Consider the following 17,875-nt stretch of genomic DNA (forward strand, 5'->3'; position numbering starts at 1 on the left):
CTTGAGTGAAGCTTGAAGGCCAACCCCTCGCCAACCACCTAAACCCAACCCATTTGCTACCTACTTGTCAAGCATGTATGTAGGTTGCAACCCAATTTAACCGATCCAATCCGATGCAATCGCTTTTTTAATCACCCCCCCCCCCAAAAAAAAAAATAAAAATAAAAAAACCAATCTAACACAAGGAAAGTATCGATACAGGGCGATACGCCGGTAGGGCATATCGGCCTGTATCAGTACTCTTTTTATTTTTTTTCGAATCTCATTCAAAGGGTCCGGTTTAAAGTTGGTCTACGCCCTGAACCACTTGCCGACCCAAAACACCGCCTGTAGGGGCGTATCGGGAAGGCTCCAATACGATATGTATCAATACTTTGAACCTTGGGCATGAACATGATCTTTCACGCCACCTGGCTATCCTGATGTGCCCTGTGATCATGCCCTGTGGCAACATCAGCAAGTAACAGGTATAACGGACGATCATCCTTGAATTGGTCATTGAGCATGTATGCTTTGCTTTTGTTTTATTTATCGTCAAAAGCACTCGAACGCATTTTCCAACATCCCCACAAATCCATTCACGAAACTTCAACTGTTAATCCCCTTTTGGTTTGTACAATTTTGCAATCCGAGCCTAATCCGACCAAACCCATGTCTGGAATCGAAAAAGTAGATCAGAATGGATTGGGGGCTTGGACTTGGTACGTGAGGTTTACTAGCAGCCTCGGTCGGCCTATATGTAATATGCCCAGCCTAACCCCCTCTCAACTTGACAACTTGTATGCTTGCACAGTTGCACTTAATTATAATGCTTACCCGAACTTACAGTGTCCACCATCCAATCACCCACGCAACGCACTAATCTTTGCTTATGCTCAGTTTGTTGTTTTCAGTACAAATTTCTTTTGCACACTGACACTGTAGTGTAAATGCATGGGAATGCTGAATGCAAACAGGTTGAGTGTAAATTCCTATTTATTTTTGCTTTAAATTATCTTACATGAAAGACAATGGAGGTAAGAGGAGGGATATTTGTTTGGGAGTGAAGTAGGATGCAATATTACCTTATCCACACTTTATATGAGATAATTAAGACAGGAGGAATATGGTGCAAATTTTGCATCAATTTTTGGGATACAAAAGTTTGCACCGTTGAAGAGTGCAAACCTGAAAAAGATTACAAATTTTATATCAGGTAAAAGTACAAATCATAGTTACAAACAAATGAATGCAGTGCAAATAAACAGGACCTTTCTAAAGTTATAAACAAACTATAACTTTGTTGATACTAGTAATGAATGATTTCGTGTCTTACCAAAAATAGGCAAATGAATGCAAAATTGAAGCGGATGAAAAATTCTTAGCCCATCAAACCTTGTTTCGTGGCAACCCCCCTCCCTGAATCGCAGGGTATTGTACCATATGCATCAGTTTTCAGGGTCACCAATACGCTAAGTTACAAGAATTTGGTTATTTTTATTATTTTATACGTTAATGATTGGTGTAACGATTTTCACTGATTATCAAATCAGAAAATAAAAAAGAATTAAAAAAAAAAAGGTATCGATTGAATTAACTCTGAATACATCAAATTTTCCTATTGCAAGTATCAATACTTTGAACCTTCGCTGTGGATTCCAATAGGCAATGCCTTGCCCCCACTATTAACATTTCATCAGTTAACTTCATGAAATAATCCATTAAACATTTCTACAACCCTACACTACCCTTTTAACTCAGTTTTTCTGAAATCATAACTCTCAAATATCTCTCAACTTTGTTTCAATAATCCCTATGTACAGGTGGCTATCTGTACTTTACCCAAAAATAAATAAAACTTTCTCTCAACCTTCTGTTCCTCTTTATTTTTTCTATCAAACCAAACACAGCTAAAGAAATCTAAAACAACTGCCACATCAGCAAAAACAAAACCATACAAGTGGGCAACCGATTGCATTTACCCAACAGGATTTGCTGAGAAACTAAACCGTTAGACTACCTATTCATCCAAAATTTGCACCACCAACTAAATGGTCAAGATGGACACACCTATTAGACAGCTGAGAACCAAAACGATATTCTGCCTCTTCAAATCATCCCAAGTGACTTGAATGCCAGACCTCTTGCTTTAGTAAGTTAAATTTCTGAAAGGGATTTTCTTTTTTATTTTTTACAATTCGCTTTTCTTTCTTTAAGAATTCAAAATGAGCGTAATCAATCTGTAGTTCCTATCATTAATCATGTAAAGGTTTATAAAGCAACCAAGGAGAAATAGAGCTGAAAAGCTCTCTGGGGACTCCCATCTACAATACACAAATCTTGGCTTGTTCCTGTTCTCAAATTTTGGACAATGAAAATAAGCCAAGAGAATGCCAAGATAACATACCTTCACCCTCGAGCCAAAGTTGGAGTTGCCCACCAGGTTTACTTATAAGGAGCAAACAAGATTGATGAGTTATGGCCGCCAAAGCCAAATGAATTAGATAGTGCTACTTTTACGTCCAGCCGTTCCTTCTTGGGGCCAACCAGCACACTTGTATCCTGATTTCATACATTCCAGTGTCAAATTTTTGTCATATCATGCAACTATTGAATGGGCCACAGCCCAAAAGCTGGCTTAACTATTCAAATAATTGACCTTTTTCCCTGTACCACCAAGATTACCAGAGAAAGAGAAAGAAAGCCAACCAACTGGCAGATAAGATCATCTCCCGAGGATGAATTATTCTAGATCATAGCCAATACAAACATGCTCCAATGTTTACCCAATCCAATATAATAGTTTCTTATAGTATTGCCTATTTATTAGAAATTACAATGATTTTAAGTGTGATCAGGAATGTTCTAAATCCTATGCTAACAAATAATTATTATAACATATTATATATATATATATATATATATAACATAAAGCAATACATTTTTGAAATGTATACAAAGAGATAAGCCATAGAAGAAAGCATACCACGCCTTTATCAGGGTTTTCAAGATTAACGTTTGGATGGATCCACCCTGTCCGTATAGCCTGCAGAAGGTATCCCAGTTCAGGTTAAGCCAAGAAAAGGATACAGATGCATTTAAGTTGTATATGTGTCAATGATCTGGTGACAAGTGTGAAATTGTAATGGACACAAACAGAAAGGAAAAGGGAAGAGGAAGAAATAAATTATTTTTCTCTATTACGAGGCCTAGGTTTCACTGTTTTTATCACTTTTATTGGCAAACATATCCTATAACATGGTTAGGAAAGAAATATAATACTGATACCAAATCAAACCATATAGCAAAGATGCTCCCCTCATTAAGACCATCCAATGGCTGGAGAACCTCTTGTGAGCATACACCCATAAACATATCACACATGAACCCCCCCAACATGATTTATCATGGTTGTAACAAATCTTCCACTGAAATCATTGTATTCCATTTTCCTCAATTTCTTCCTCTTTACATATAAAAGGACCGACAGTACAGACATTCTCACTAAGCACGTCTCCTGATATCCTTTGCATGTCCTTAGTAACGTTGCACTCCATACACTCTCTTGGTTAAACATTTTTAGGATTATAAGACATTGGGGCCGCAGTTAGGCCCCAGGTTCCTTCTATCCCAAACTGATTTCTTTCTTCCTTTTCTCTCTTCTTCTTTTCTTCTTATTCTGGTTCTTTTCTACCTATTTTTATTGATTTCTATTGCTGCTATTTGAAGAAACCTGCTTTGGCATTTTACAAGTAGGTGGAAGCCTTCACCTGGCTAGTTGCCATTGACAGTGTACTTACATTGGACCACCTGAAAAGAAGAGGGTTTCAGTTACCTTGTCTACACTGTTTGTGTAACAGCAATGAAAAGGGTACATGTCTGTCATCTATTCATCACATGTATCTACACTTATTTGTAGCTTTTTTCCTATCCTATTCAGAAGTGGCTGGCATGCAATTCTACCCAATGAGACTTGCAATCTTGGCCTATCATCCAGGAACATTTTGGAGTTGCATCATGTTTGTTGTAGTTTGGTGCATCTGAAGAAGAGAAATACAAGACTTTTTGAAGGTGCTAAGGAGTCATGTAAGAATGTGTACAATAGTGGAACTTTTGAGCCCTCCTTTTGGACCACTTTAGAATTGTATTCAGATAGCTCATATTCTGATTGTACTAGTGTTTGAAATGTTTTTGATATTAGGCCTTTTTGGTTGGAGTGCCGTCTCATCACCCTATCCAGATATTTACTCCTCTTTAATAAATTTTTCATTTTATTTTACTATCAAAAATATAACATGGGAAGTCTAGTACTACAATTTATTGTAATTTCTCATAAAAGGCATCTGATGATTGAATTAAGTCCATCATGTAAATTAAATACACAATTTATAGAATTTGGTGTGATGTAAACTACAAGGGCACCTTCATTAGTTTTAAGTATGAAATATCAAAAACCATATAACTGATCACCTGTACTGTTGCAACAGCTTCAACAGCACCTGCAGCTCCTAGTAGGTGACCAATCATTGATTTTGTGGAGTTTACTCTTAGCTGCAACAATCAAGGTATAGCCAAGCATGCCATATGGTGATTGTGAAAACTCATTATATAACTGAAAGAAAAGGAAACAGAAATAAAATGCATTCACATTACCTCAGGATTCTGGCCAAAGCAACGAATAAGTGCTTGGTACTCTTTGAGATCACCAGCCTGTGTTGATGTAGCATGTGCATTTACATAATTGACATCTTCTCTAGCTACCCCAGACTGAGCTAAGGCTTTATCTATGCAAAGAACAACACCAGCCCCTGTTTTTCCAATGGAAAAGGGTAAGAGACATCTTCACATGTCTTCTCTGAATGGCTTTATTGTGAACTTACATTTGATTTGTAGATGAGAAGAGGAAGAGGAAGAAGTGTCAAGAGAACAAGAGTGGAAGTTTGAGGACCCATGCCTGTCTCTCCTATTTATTCATCATTTAAGAAGTGCATCTTCGCAACCCCTTCTCAACGTAGCAAATGTTTCAAACACAGAAAATTATTGACATAAGATTTATTACATACCATCAGGATGAGGCTCAGTCATATGATAAGCATCACAAGTGAAGCTTCCACCAAGAAATTCTGCATAGATATTTGCACCTCTTTTCTGCAGAGAGAAATAGGATTTTCAAATGGAAAATATTCATAACCAAAAAGGACACTTCTTTAAGGAACTTAGTCTAATGAATTATTCATAAAAACAACACTTGGTAAAATGTACCTTAGCATGTTCTAGTTCTTCTAAAAGCAGGACACCAGCTCCCTCTCCCATAACAAATCCATCACGATCCTGTCCATAAATCATTTCTCACATTAAGCATACAAAAAGTATATTTTTTTCATTGGGTGAAGAGATCTGCAAATTCCTTTGCAGATGCTCTGGCTAAACAAGGGGTGGGAAGGGAACATTTGTTTTGGGCAGTGTTGTAACTGTTTTTTTGGCTTTCTTGGGGAGGGTTAAAAGTTTTTATCTCTCCCCTTTGTTTCCTCTGTAAGCTATATTTCTTTTCTTTTTTTTTAAATTCTGTTATTGATTAAAAAAAGTATATTTTTTTCATAAAATACCTTCACCAGAAGAATATGGATGGACGGATGGATGGATGAAAGTGGATAGTGGCTTATGGGAATATCAACCTTGATGACACTGATTATTCACAAACTGTGGAAGAAATTTGATGGAATCCATAAGCCACAGAAGTAGATAAGATTCTTCTTGGATATTAATTTATTCTTAAAATATTTTTTATGTACCAAAAATTTCTTTATTTATTTTCTTTTTGGATAGGCCCAGTTATATCACTTTCCTGAGTTTTGAACACAACTTAAAGTTTACTATAAGTTTTCACTTAAACCTCTTGCATCAAACTTGATTTCTTACGGCATACAACCAATCAAAAAAGCTCTATCTTTCAAAGTTGACTTATTCATGTCTTCGACAAGAGTGTCCATAATTAATTCCTAATGTCTTGAAATGAAAAGAATAAGGGAAGTTGACTATATTACAATGTCCCAAGGGCGTGAAGCTTTAGTTGGATCACTATTTCTCTGTGAAAGTGCTCTGCATGCAACAAAGCCCCCCAAGCCTGCAGTGACAACCACCATAAAGAAAATAATGATTCTATTCTTCACAAAGCTTAACCCTTATACACATCAAGAATGAGAAAAGAATAATAGATACCTATAGGTATGACTGCTGCATCAGAGCCACCACAAAGCATCATGTCCTGCAGGCTCATGGCAAATAATAAAATTATTCATTTTATAAGGTAAACTTTTTTTAGATGCAACAGAAATAGAATTTTATTAATAATAAGAACAATAATAAGAACAATGCTCAATCTGTACAAGTTGTCATACAGAGCAAAAATACAGTATAAAGCTGGTCAGCTTCTTTCTCCCTTTTAAACTAATTTCTCTATAGTGATCCCCCTACTTCTGGCTCACCCCAACATAAATTTTTCCAAGATACACCAAACCTAGCTAATGAGTCATCCATACTATTTGTTGATCTAGGAACCCAATTGAATGAGCAGTTCAGGTTAGATCCCAAAGCTCTAGCATGTCTAACAAGAAAATGCAGTGTCCATGGCACATCATCCCCATTTTCAATCAGTTAACGGCAACTTAACAGTCTCACTCAACTTGTATTCCTGTATAGACTGCTGCCAAATTTTAGTCCTTATAGAACTTCTAAAAACTCACTCTTAAAGAATTTCTAACCCCGATGGTCCTGAAAATCTCAGAACAATGTTTCCCCTCTCATCTCTAATTATTCCCTCAATAACTGACATCAGTTGCCCAAACTGCAACTATCAGAATATTATTATCATATTTACTTTAATTGAACACAAGAAAATGAAAAAATAAAAAGGCATTTCCAGCATAAGACCTCCAGTGAATGAAGTCTGTGAAATGAAATTGGCCACTTACAGCTTCACCTCTGATAATATGGTTTGCAGCATTAAGTATACAAAAGTTGCTTGTTGCACAAGCAGTTGAGATTGAATAATTTGGACCCATCCATCCCTGCAGTAACATAATTAAAGAAACACTTAAAAGGTTGGATTCAAAATTTATTAACCCCTTAATATTTCTGTAGTATTAGCTTCATATCTTACCAGATCCATAGCAAGCATGGCAGAACCCATATTCGTAGTAGCAAAAGGCACACAGAAGGGATTCATCTTCTTATATGAAACCCTTAGAGCTTCTATTGCATCATTAAAAACCTGATAAAAAAATCAAAGATCCAATAAGGAAAAAGAAGGGAGACAACCAAAGAATGCTCCTTGGTGAATTGACAATTCATCCAAGGTGATTTAGTTTGTAGTTCACAGGTAGGAAGCGCCCTTGAAAAAGAGGCAAGTAACCAGAATGCTCCTTCTGCACTCAATCTGCATGCACAACATGCAGCCAATTGCTGTGGAAAATCAAGTTCCATGCTGCAGCCTTAAATTCAAAATTTCAGAAAGAAAACCTTCCAGAGTCATAGAGACAAAGTTCCTCAGATGCTTTTTTTTATTTCTTTTGAAGGGCTGCTACGGTCACTATAGAAACACTATTTCTCTTTGAGAAGCAAGTCAAGATCTGATTCATCGGATCACAGAAGGACTCAAAGAACTATCAGCAACAGGGATTTTCTCCAGCCTGCCGAGTGGAAAGATGCACAGTCCATCGTACTGACTTACAGGGAAAGGTATAATAACATATTTGAGCAAGTAAAGAAACAAGCAACAGAATGAGCGCCTAGCGCTCATGGAGTTGCTTGTTGGTTTTCAGGGGTAGCCCATCCCCCAACCCATAACCCCCCCCCCCCAACCCAGGTGAAGGTGGGATTCGATCCCAAGTCTCCGCTACGACCAACAGGAGACCTTACCAACCCGCTGGTTGGGGCACCTTGCAAGATCCTCAGATGCATTACCAACCCTAGAAACCTTTTTTCCATTATCCATTCCAAGATTGAAATCCATATCTACATCTACAGAAAGGTTGAAGCCAACCTGCATGCCACCCATTGCAGAGCCAATTAAAACACCACATCTAGCCTTATTTAACTCCTCCATGACTTCCTCTGTAATCCCACCATCTGCCAAGGCTTTCTTTCCAGCTGTGAGCATGTAAAGCATGAATTTGTCTGCCCTTTTAGAAAGCTTAGGTGCAACCCATCCATCTGTTGAGAAAGACTTGATTTCTCCAGCAATTCTCTATAATAAGAACTGACATCAAAACCTAAACAAGGCTGCTTATTTCAGTAGAAGAGAAATTAGTTGTGAAGATATACCGTTGGAAAAGGGGCACAATTGAATGCCTCAATCTCACTTATACCACTTATCCCCTCAAGTAGATTATTGTAGAAGATATCTGGATCATGACCAATCGGGGTCACCACTCCCGTCCCTGTTACAACAACTCTCCTTTGTTTTTTTAGAGGCTTTTTCTTGGTTGCAACTTCTTTTGCAGGTTGTACAGCTACAGCCATGGCTTTCCCTGCAAAAGCAAGTAGTTAACCATCAAATCAAAATTACTAATTGAAATAACTTCCAGATACCACTATCTGCAACAGATTGTGCAAAAATTATTATAGGAACAATATATTTAGTTTTGAGTTTCATTCCTTCAGGAGGACCAGTTAGCTGTGTCAAACTGTCAATCAAGGAATTTTAATCTTTTGATTTTTAGTAATAGCAAAATCAAGAGAATTTTTCTTTGAAGAAAAATAGGTTTACAAGAAGAATGTCAAGTAACACCTTAACAGAACTTCAGTCCCTATTCGGAACATAGATGAATATGTATCATTTTTATACATCGTCAACAATAGTGCCCAACATAGACCATAAATCAAATCCAAAAGAAGATTTAGAAATATCTATTCAAACTTAAGAACAATTAATCAGTCCACAACAAAAGATCCAATATTTACTGTTATTGATCAAAATAATATAAATGATCCAATATCAATAGTAATTTTCTTATCTCTTCTTTCCCCACCAAAGATTCTTCTGTTTCTCTTCTCCTATAATTACCATCAGATAAAAATGGAACATAGAACTACAAAGAAATGAGTAATTTTGGAATATCAGGTGGATGAGAACTGAAAATCAATCTTCAGTACATTTAGAAAAAGAAAGACCAAATCAATTTCACAAATCTGCACTGAATGAGCAAATGTCATATGTCCAAGGACTTGCCTAATCTGCTAGAACTTAGAACCTAATTGATTGTGGCTCCTAGATAATCACATTCACATGTTTGTAAAGTTCAAAATCAAAATTAAAGTGGTCCAATTGGTGACTGTGTATAAACAGCACATAACTAACAAGTGATCTAAAACCACATCCAGCATAACTCATCATCATCATCATCCAAGCCTTATCCCAACCATATGGGGTCGGCAGCATGAAGAAATGTAAAATAAAATGGCATTCACAAAGAAGTATGTCTTTCTTCCTTCTTTTCTTTTCTTTTTTGAGAATTTAACCATTGTAAAAAAGACCATTACCCAATGTTGGTCTGAGCTATCTGGGGTCTTAGGAGGGGTAGATTGGGTATAGTCCTAACCTTTGGCATCTTTTTTCACATAAAGTGACCAACCCCAGACTCTAAACCACATTCTCACACTTGCCAGCCCAAGATTGTACCATTGCATCAAGTAACAGCATTATGACCCCTAATTTAAACCACATTGTATTAATCAAAAATTTAAGAGCCTGTAGACAAGACAATATACAATATTGTACATGATATTTCCCATACAACCCAATCATCTAAAAAAACATTAGAGCATAGTTTTCAAGGCACCAAGGTGAGGCTAGACAACAGGGGAGCGCCTTGTCGCCTGGTCACCTAGGCAATGGAAAAAACATATATCCTAGGGTAGTTCCCTAGGTTACATAACCATATTTCCTTAATAATTATCCATGATTTTCATAAGAAAAGTATAAACTCCATGTTAAAGTATAGAAAATCAACATATTCATGAGAAGAAAAAGAAGAAAGAAAAGAAAACTCAAAAATTATAGGGGCTGAACCCCTATTTTTGTTATAGGAAAAGAAGAAAATAGAAGAAAATGTGTTGATTGGACAAAATTTTAAGTTCTTCCGTCCCTAACTTTTGAGAATCAAAAGGGTTCTTCCTTCCCTAATTTCTCCAAATCAAGGAGCCTTTATTTTGGGGAGACAAATCATTATCAGATCTTCATTGCCAATGAGTGTGTGGACTACAAAAAAAGAAGAGGGGAGAAGGGGCTGGTGTGCAAACTTAATCTAGAAAAGGCTTATGATTTAGTCAATTGGGATTTTCTGCTTGAAGTTTTGAAAAAAAAAAAGAGGGTTTGGAGAGAGGTGGTGTAAATGGATCAAAGGATATGTGACTACTTGTCATTACTCTATTTTTTTATCAGTAATCAAAATCAAATTTTATTACTTAGAGAAAGAAGAGAGTGCAGAACTTGCCATTACTCTATTTTGGTAAGTGGTGACCCTCTTTCCCCATTCCTCTTTACTTTAGTAGTGGATATCCTAAGTGCCTTGATCTCTAGAGCTAATTCTAGGAATTTGATTAGAGGGTGGAGAGTGGAAAGACAAGAAGTAGTCATCACCCATTTACAATTTGCAGATGATCTAATTATCTTTTGTGAGGGAGAACCAGAGGAGTTGGAAATTTAAAAGTGTTGGTGGATCAGTTTGAAAGGTTTTCCAACTTGAGGGTAAATTGGAACAAAAGCTAGGTAGCTGGAATAAATAGGATAGGGGAGGAGGTGTCTAACTTGGCTAGTATCTTAGGTTGTGAGGTAAGTGAGTGGCCTTTAAAGTACCTAAGTTTACCTTTGGGGGGAAATCCAAGGTCAGAGAATTTTTGGCACCCAATTTTGGAAAGATTCACAAAGAAGTTAGTAGGTTGGAAGAGTACATCTCACTTGGGGGTAGAATCACCCTAATTAAGTCTGCATTAGCAAAACTGCCAGTGTATTTCTTGTCTACCTTCAAAGTACTTGCTAAGGTAGGAAACCAGATTGAGAAGATAATGAGACTGAGAGACTTTCTTTGGGAACCAGGAGGCTCAAAAAAGGATCATTTGGTAAAGTGGGAAGTGGTTTCCAGAGAAAAATATAAAGGGGGGATGGGGGTTGGAAATATTAGAGCAAGAAACACAGTGTTGCTAGACAAATGGTTGTAGAGATTTCCCAAGGAGCAGGAAAGTTTATGGCATAGAGTAGTGGGGAGTATCCATTGATTGGAAGCAAATTGATGGGATGCAAGGCTAGACCCCAGGGCCTCTTCTTCCTCCCCGTGAAAAGCTATTGTCAATATTTTACCCTTGTTCTCTCAATTCATCAGATTTGATGCTTGTTCAGGTAATAAAATTCTTTTCTGGGAGGATACGTGGCTTGGGGACTCCCCTCTAAAGGACAAATTCCCGACTATCTACTCCCTCTCCTTGAACAAGCTTAAAGACATCTCTTCCATTCGTGCTTCTAGGGATTCTTGGGGTTTAGGCTTAAGGAGAGGTTTGAGGGACTCAGAAATGGGTTCGGCAAATGAGCTCCTTTCTCTTCTAAGCTCAGTTTTTCTTAGATCAGTCCTGTCCCAATAGTAGAATTTGGTCAAAGTCTTCACCAGGTTGCTTCTCTATTTCCTCATTTTTCAATGCTTTGTTGACTAATACTAATGTGGTTAACTCTTTTCCTGCTAAAGAAGTGTGGTGTGCTCCAATACCCCCGAAGTAAGGGCTTTTTGTTGAGAAGTGGTACTCCAAAAAATTAACACTTTGGATGTGCTTCAAAAAAAGAGACTAAACTGGTGCTTATCCCCACATGTTTGCAGTCTTTGCTTGAATAGTGGTGAGATAATAAATCATACTTTTATGCTGTCCTTTTGCTACTCATATCTGGGAATGGCTCTCTTCCCTCTTTGATTGCAGCTGGAATCCCCCCTCAAGAGTTGCGGAGCTGTTTGATTCTAGTTTTTTCCGACAACCAAAGAAGTGGGGAAAGGTGATGTGGAGAACAACGAGAGCAGCTATTGTGTGGGCAGTTTGGGGAGAGAGAAATAACGGGATTGTCCAAGGCCAAGAAAAATCACTACTTCAAGTTATAGAAGGCATCACCATCAAGGTGATACATTGGCTGAAAACTATGGACCTCTTCAAGTATTTTTCTGCAGATGACTTGCTTAGAGGTTGGAACATAGTAGCAAGCTCTTCCATCTCTCCTACTATTGTTAATGAGGAGTGGACCCCACCCTCACTTGTTTCTGTGAAACTGAACTTTGATGGCAGTTCTATGGGAAGCCCTGGTCCTTCTGGAATCGGGGGTGTGATTAGAGATACGGAAGGAAGAGTTTTGGCCCTTTTCTCTGGCCCTTTAGGGGAGGGTGACTCACTAAGAGCAGAAGTAATGGCGCTCCTTCAAGGGCTCAGATTGGCTAAACAGTTGGGCCTCCAACTATTAAAAGTGGAAGGGGATTCAAGATTAGTCATAGGCTGGATGCAAACAAGGAATGTGGTCGCTTGGCTCCTTAAACAGCATATAAGGGAAATATTTAATTTGACACTGGAGTTAGGAGCACAGTTTAACTGGGTTAGGAGAACAGCAAATGGGTTGGCTGATGTTTTAGCAAAGCAAGGGGTCAATAGGGACACTTTATCCAATGAGGGTCACCTTTTTGAAGGTGGTAGTTGTAATTCTATAATTCTCATAATTAATGAAAGTTACCGTTTCCTATCAAAAGATAAAATTTAAGTTCTTCCTTACTTATTGGTTCAGGTTTTGAAGTCTTTGAGGGTTCAATACAACATTTAGCAATGTCTATGTTGATTAAACCTTAACAAACAAGAAAATAACAAAAAGAAATTAGTATATAAAAACACAAAATGAATATTTTTCGTTTAATAATGTCTATTTTATAATTATAATCTCAAAAAAAAATAAGAATATAAAAGTATTTTATAAAACAATGTACAAAACTGCTTGGCAATTAGGTGAGGCAAGCCTCCAAGGGTGCCTTGTCACCTAGGTGCCGCCTTGACAACTATGTATTAGAGACATTGAGCTTTCACGATACAAAGATGCCCTTTTCATACTTGCTTTGGAAATCCCATCTCCAATATGTACCAAAAATGATGCCAAATTTCCAATATGTAGAGTTATGTAAGAAGTTGAATGGTGTATCAAGTAGATAGTAGGTTCTTTGGTGTTTGGAAGAAACTTTGATGTGATAGATAACAGGTCCTTAATGGTATCTCCTTTGAGTGAGGTAGTGCATGCATGAATGAAAACAAAAATATTCCAGTTTATGTAGCAGCCAGACAGGAGGAGCATTTTCAGATCTTAATATAAGACCCTTAATACTTGTGTTAGATAATGCTCTTTTATTAGATTTTGTGCCGTCTTGATAAGAGGAGAACCTTTCAAGAACATTTGTTTGGAAGCTACAAGTATTGTGAACCTCACTTCTTGATGAAGCATTTTTGTCTTGAGGGCATGTCATTTATGTTTTCTGTAAAAAGTTTAAGGCTTTGAACATGGAGACATTTAGTTAAAGAGATGGAACAGAGAGCATTTTGGGAGAAAACCAATGCAAAATTGGCCCACATCCAAGCTACCATCAGAAACCAAAATGGTGAATGAGAAGGAAGAATGAGGGAAATGTCCATGGAAAGAGACATAGTAGGACACTTGCTGAATGAAGCCTTTAAAACATTGGCCATTTAGAGGAAAATTAGTTGGTGCCAGGTCTACTGGCTAAGGGAATGTAGGAATAAGGCAGAAAGATAAATGGTAGGGCTCATCTAGTTTTATATCAAAGGATTATTCTTTTCATTGAAACATGATGAAAGAAAGGATTACTTTTTTCATTGCATTCCTCTCTTTGCCAATGAAAGAAAGGCTCAAGTTCGGGCTCAAGCTCGATTCAAACTTGAGAAATGTGCTCAAATTCAGCTCGACTCAAAAGCTCATATGTTCGAACTCAGCTCGGCTCAAGCTCAATAGTGAGCCAAGCTTCATACAAAATAAACAATTATACAAGTAAAAGAATTATACATATAAAACATCAAAAATTAAAAACATTATATATAACATAAGCTCAATTAGGCTCCTGAGCTTCATTGGGCTCAGGCTTAACTCAATTAGCAAACGAGCCTATATATTGGGCTAGAGCTCAGCTCAAAATTCAAGTTTAGACCGAGCCAAATCTTTCCACCGCTAAACTCTAGTTCAGTCCTCGTCATCAAACGTCATCAAAGAAATATTGGAATGGTCCTGTTTGGGAGCTTGAATATACCACTTCTAGGCACTATTCCTCCATTGATAACGTAATCCTAAGTTTTCCTATCTACTTCCATCCTGACCATTTTCCCCTAATCCAAATGGGTTACTTGACCCATATTGGCCCACTACTCAAATGGGTGAGTATGGGTTGTTCAAATGGGCTAGGGTCAAAATAGTTAGCCCTAGTTTTAAGCATGGTTGTAGTTGTAACTCTTTCTTTATGTTGGAAGAGATCGCACCTTGCGCCTCTCTTAGGGATGCTTGTATTGATAATATGAATACTATTGTCTACTTGTAATGTTGCTATTCACTAATTAATAAAATTCATTCACTTGTCAAAAAAATCATAGAGGGGCTTCTTTTTTGTAAATATTATATTTTATTCATTCTTTCAATAGAAGATGAGTTATTCATCAAACAAAAACTAATGATTGGGAAGGAAAAAGTTAGTGAGAAAGATGAAAATACAAAGACCTTATTCAGACCACTGTTATTCAATGGACTAATTGGGAGGAGAGGAATGCCCAAATCTTCAATAAAAAAGAGAATATGCAGGAGGCTTTGATTGATCTCATCCTTATTTGGTTGGCATTGAATAAAAACAAGAAAAGAATTTGGTCCTTTTTCTACAAAGAACATCATCAGAAATTGGCAAGTGATGGCTTCTTCTCGTCCTTTAAGAAGAGGGGTATCCCAAATAGATTGGCATTCTAGAAAGTACTTTCAATTTGAATTTTAATGGTTGCTGCCTTGGAAATCCAGGTATTGGGGGGGTGCTTTGAGGGATCACCATAGTTAAGTCATCATCATGTAATTAGGGCTAATCGATGTAGGCAACGCAATTAGGGCAGAACTCTTATCAGCACTTCAAGGCCTAAGATTTGCTAATCAATAAACATGCTAAAGCTGGAAGTGGAGAGTGACTCAAAGGTAGTGACAGGGTGTATGAATATGAATCAAACAGTAAAGGTACATTGGTGTTTCAGACATGTCGTCAATGTCAAGGAAGTAGATTTCCGGCCAGAAACCTGAATATTTTGATCAAGTGAATAAGATCATCATTATCCATGCCTTATCCCAACTATATGGGGCCAGCTACATGAATCCTGTTTCGCCAATCTGTTCTATTTAAAGCCATATCCACTGTTAAATTATGAGTGTTTAAACCATTTCTTACTACTTCTAGCCAAGTCCTTTTTGGTCTACTCCGAGCTCTTCTAGCCTCTTCAATGTGTAACAAATCGCTCAAGTTAATTACATGATTGGTAAAATTTTCTCAATGCCTTAGCAAGGTAAAGGTTAAAAACAATTAGTTGTAAGGACTATGTAGGACCTGCTACTCAGGGGTAGGTAGATCCATCTAAGGGCAGCCCAGTGCAGGAGGCTCCCACCAAGGATAAAGATGAATCACCTATTAAACCAGCTTGAATTCACAAAATAAGGATAAGATGCAGATAACAAATAACCATGTTCACATTTTAACTAAAGAACAGGAAACCAATGTTCTTAGATCAATTTGAAAAGTCCACCAAATCATATGGATCAAAACCTCCTAAACCAGCTTGGGTTCAGGTAAAAGTGACAAAAGTGGACAAAAAATGCAATCTGCTTTTTAACTTCCTTTTCTCCATTGGTTAATTGATCATAGACATGTTTCCTAGAAGTTCATGGGATGTTTGTCAAGGTGATTTGTTAACTGTTTTACTTTTCATTATAGTGGAAAATATCCCCATCAATTAGTTGAAAACATGCTAAATTGCCAGCAACCGAGGTGATACAGCAATGCTACTTCATACACAGCTGAGAAGGGAAACCACCTAAATCGCAGTGCTTTTGATTACTTTCAATAAACCAGCTATTATGATACTAAACTAAATTGGACACACAGAACACTTGCATCTCAAGCCCTGCACGGTTGCACCCAGGTAATTCCGATAATAAGTACAAGATACACTGAACAGGAGAAATTTTTAAGGTTTGGGTAACAAATACCACATGGAGTTAAAGACAATAAAACGAATGCTGGACTTCTACAAATTACATAAAAATTAACTGAAATATAGGCATGAAATAAATAAGTTAAGCTTCACCTAGCAGTACAGCATACGACAGAAAAATAGATAATATATGCCAAATCTGGGAGCAGCAGTAGAGAATCGTTTAAAGTTCAAACATGATAACTACTCCAAACATAACAAGCGAAAATTATTAAAATGAAGGAACCGTAAGGATGCAAAAATCACTATACCAGTCGCCTCCAACGTAATTTCCCAACCGATTACCTGAGTGGGTGGCTCGGTTTATCCGCTTCTGCCTGCGTGTCATCGGCCCATTCTTCGAACTGAACAGCGAGAAGCCATTATCACCAAAAAGTGTTAAAGAAGAGATACCCTTAGAACTGTAATATTTCTCGCAGGGCTCAAAAGCCAAGCAAGAGCTCATGAGACCTTGAATACTCGACCCACAGAACGACGAAATCAAATTTCTCGGAAAATCATCACCTCCACCACTGCATTTCGAAACAATCCTCCTCCTCCTAGCCCACCTGCTCAATCTCTTAGAAGACATAAATAGAGAAGGCTTCGGAGAGTGCTCTTTCTCGCAGGCAACTGACATGCAAGCAGCGACTAACCATGTACAGAGAGGAGAAGAAACAGAGGAAGCCGCCATTGGAGAAATAGAGACGAACCCAGAAGGCCAAATGATAAAACGGAACAGGAATCAGCAGCTCAGATTGGTTAAAGAAGATATATGAGGTTTCTGCTCGGGAAAATGCGATCTATAGTCTATACCAAGAAAAACGCCACCTCCATTGATGAGAAGAGATGCGTTTTTCTGGGTTTCTCAAGACGAATAAGCTCGTAGCTTTCAATCTTAGGCAAACCCACCAAAGAAATCGAAGCTATCATCGATTAAAAGCAATTCTAAATGGCGGAGTTTTCGTAAATCTGAGTTGTTCAGGCAGAACAGTGCCAAGTGCTAAGAAGGGAGAGAGAGAGAGAGAGTAACAATACAAGAGGATCTACAACCAGAAAAATAAAACCAAGCTATATTTCTTTTTATAATGCAAAAAAAAAAAAAAAATCTCACGACATTTTATTGCAGCAAGAAAACAGAAGCAAGTACTTGGACAGAGAAGAAAATGGAAAATAAAAAGTAAAGAACTGCACGATAACCCTTCAATGAAACTAGATCTGTTACTCACTGTTACTCCAATGAATAATAAAAAGTACGGAAGATGTTCTTGATACATGGTGAGATGTGTCTGTAAGATCGGTGTGAGGCACGCGGTGTAAGGAGCAAATCCTGAACTGGTTACAGCGAGCACATGAGAATATGCGGAAAAAATAATAATCATTATTTTATTTCTATTTTGCCTTAGCTTTACTAGGCCGGGGAGCTATTATACTGTGAGATTGGATAGATTTGGTTCAATTCCAATGCAAAATCTGAAATTTACCTTATATCCAACCCGATCAAACCGACTAACCCGGATTGACCCAATCTGAGTTGGTCGGGTTTTCATCAGTACAGGTCGGTTTTGGGTTGGGAAAATATATAAACTGATACTAGTCTTTTACTAAT

The 17,875-nt window shown here is 37.6% G+C and overlaps 1 protein-coding gene across 3 annotated transcripts; it reads right to left on the bottom strand.

The window, feature by feature from the left end:
• Positions 1–957: 957 nt before the first annotated feature.
• Positions 958–17,486, bottom strand: LOC104600487 (3-oxoacyl-[acyl-carrier-protein] synthase II, chloroplastic-like). 3 transcript variants are annotated; one of them, XM_010263445.3, is made up of 14 exons: positions 16,573–17,486; positions 8,302–8,507; positions 8,021–8,224; positions 7,139–7,249; positions 6,951–7,046; positions 6,199–6,244; positions 6,024–6,103; positions 5,242–5,310; positions 5,043–5,127; positions 4,633–4,787; positions 4,450–4,530; positions 2,966–3,025; positions 2,387–2,541; positions 958–1,167 (listed from the first exon to the last, which is right to left on the bottom strand). In XM_010263445.3, the coding sequence occupies exons 1-13, from the start codon at positions 16,958–16,960 to the stop codon at positions 2,425–2,427; spliced, it is 1,698 nt and encodes a 565-aa protein (XP_010261747.1). In that variant the 5' UTR covers positions 16,961–17,486; the 3' UTR covers positions 958–1,167; positions 2,387–2,424. The 3 variants fall into 3 exon arrangements, with proteins under 3 accessions (XP_010261747.1, XP_088749228.1, XP_088749229.1); XM_088893102.1 differs by lacking the exon at positions 4,450–4,530 and having other exon boundaries at positions 16,573–17,482; XM_088893103.1 differs by lacking the exon at positions 8,021–8,224 and having other exon boundaries at positions 16,573–17,396.
• Between the last annotated feature and the right edge of the window lie 389 nt (positions 17,487–17,875).

The sequence above is a fragment of the Nelumbo nucifera genome, chromosome 8 (assembly GCF_055504915.1).
Source record: "Nelumbo nucifera cultivar China Antique chromosome 8, China Antique-T2T, whole genome shotgun sequence".
NCBI lineage: Eukaryota > Viridiplantae > Streptophyta > Magnoliopsida > Proteales > Nelumbonaceae > Nelumbo > Nelumbo nucifera.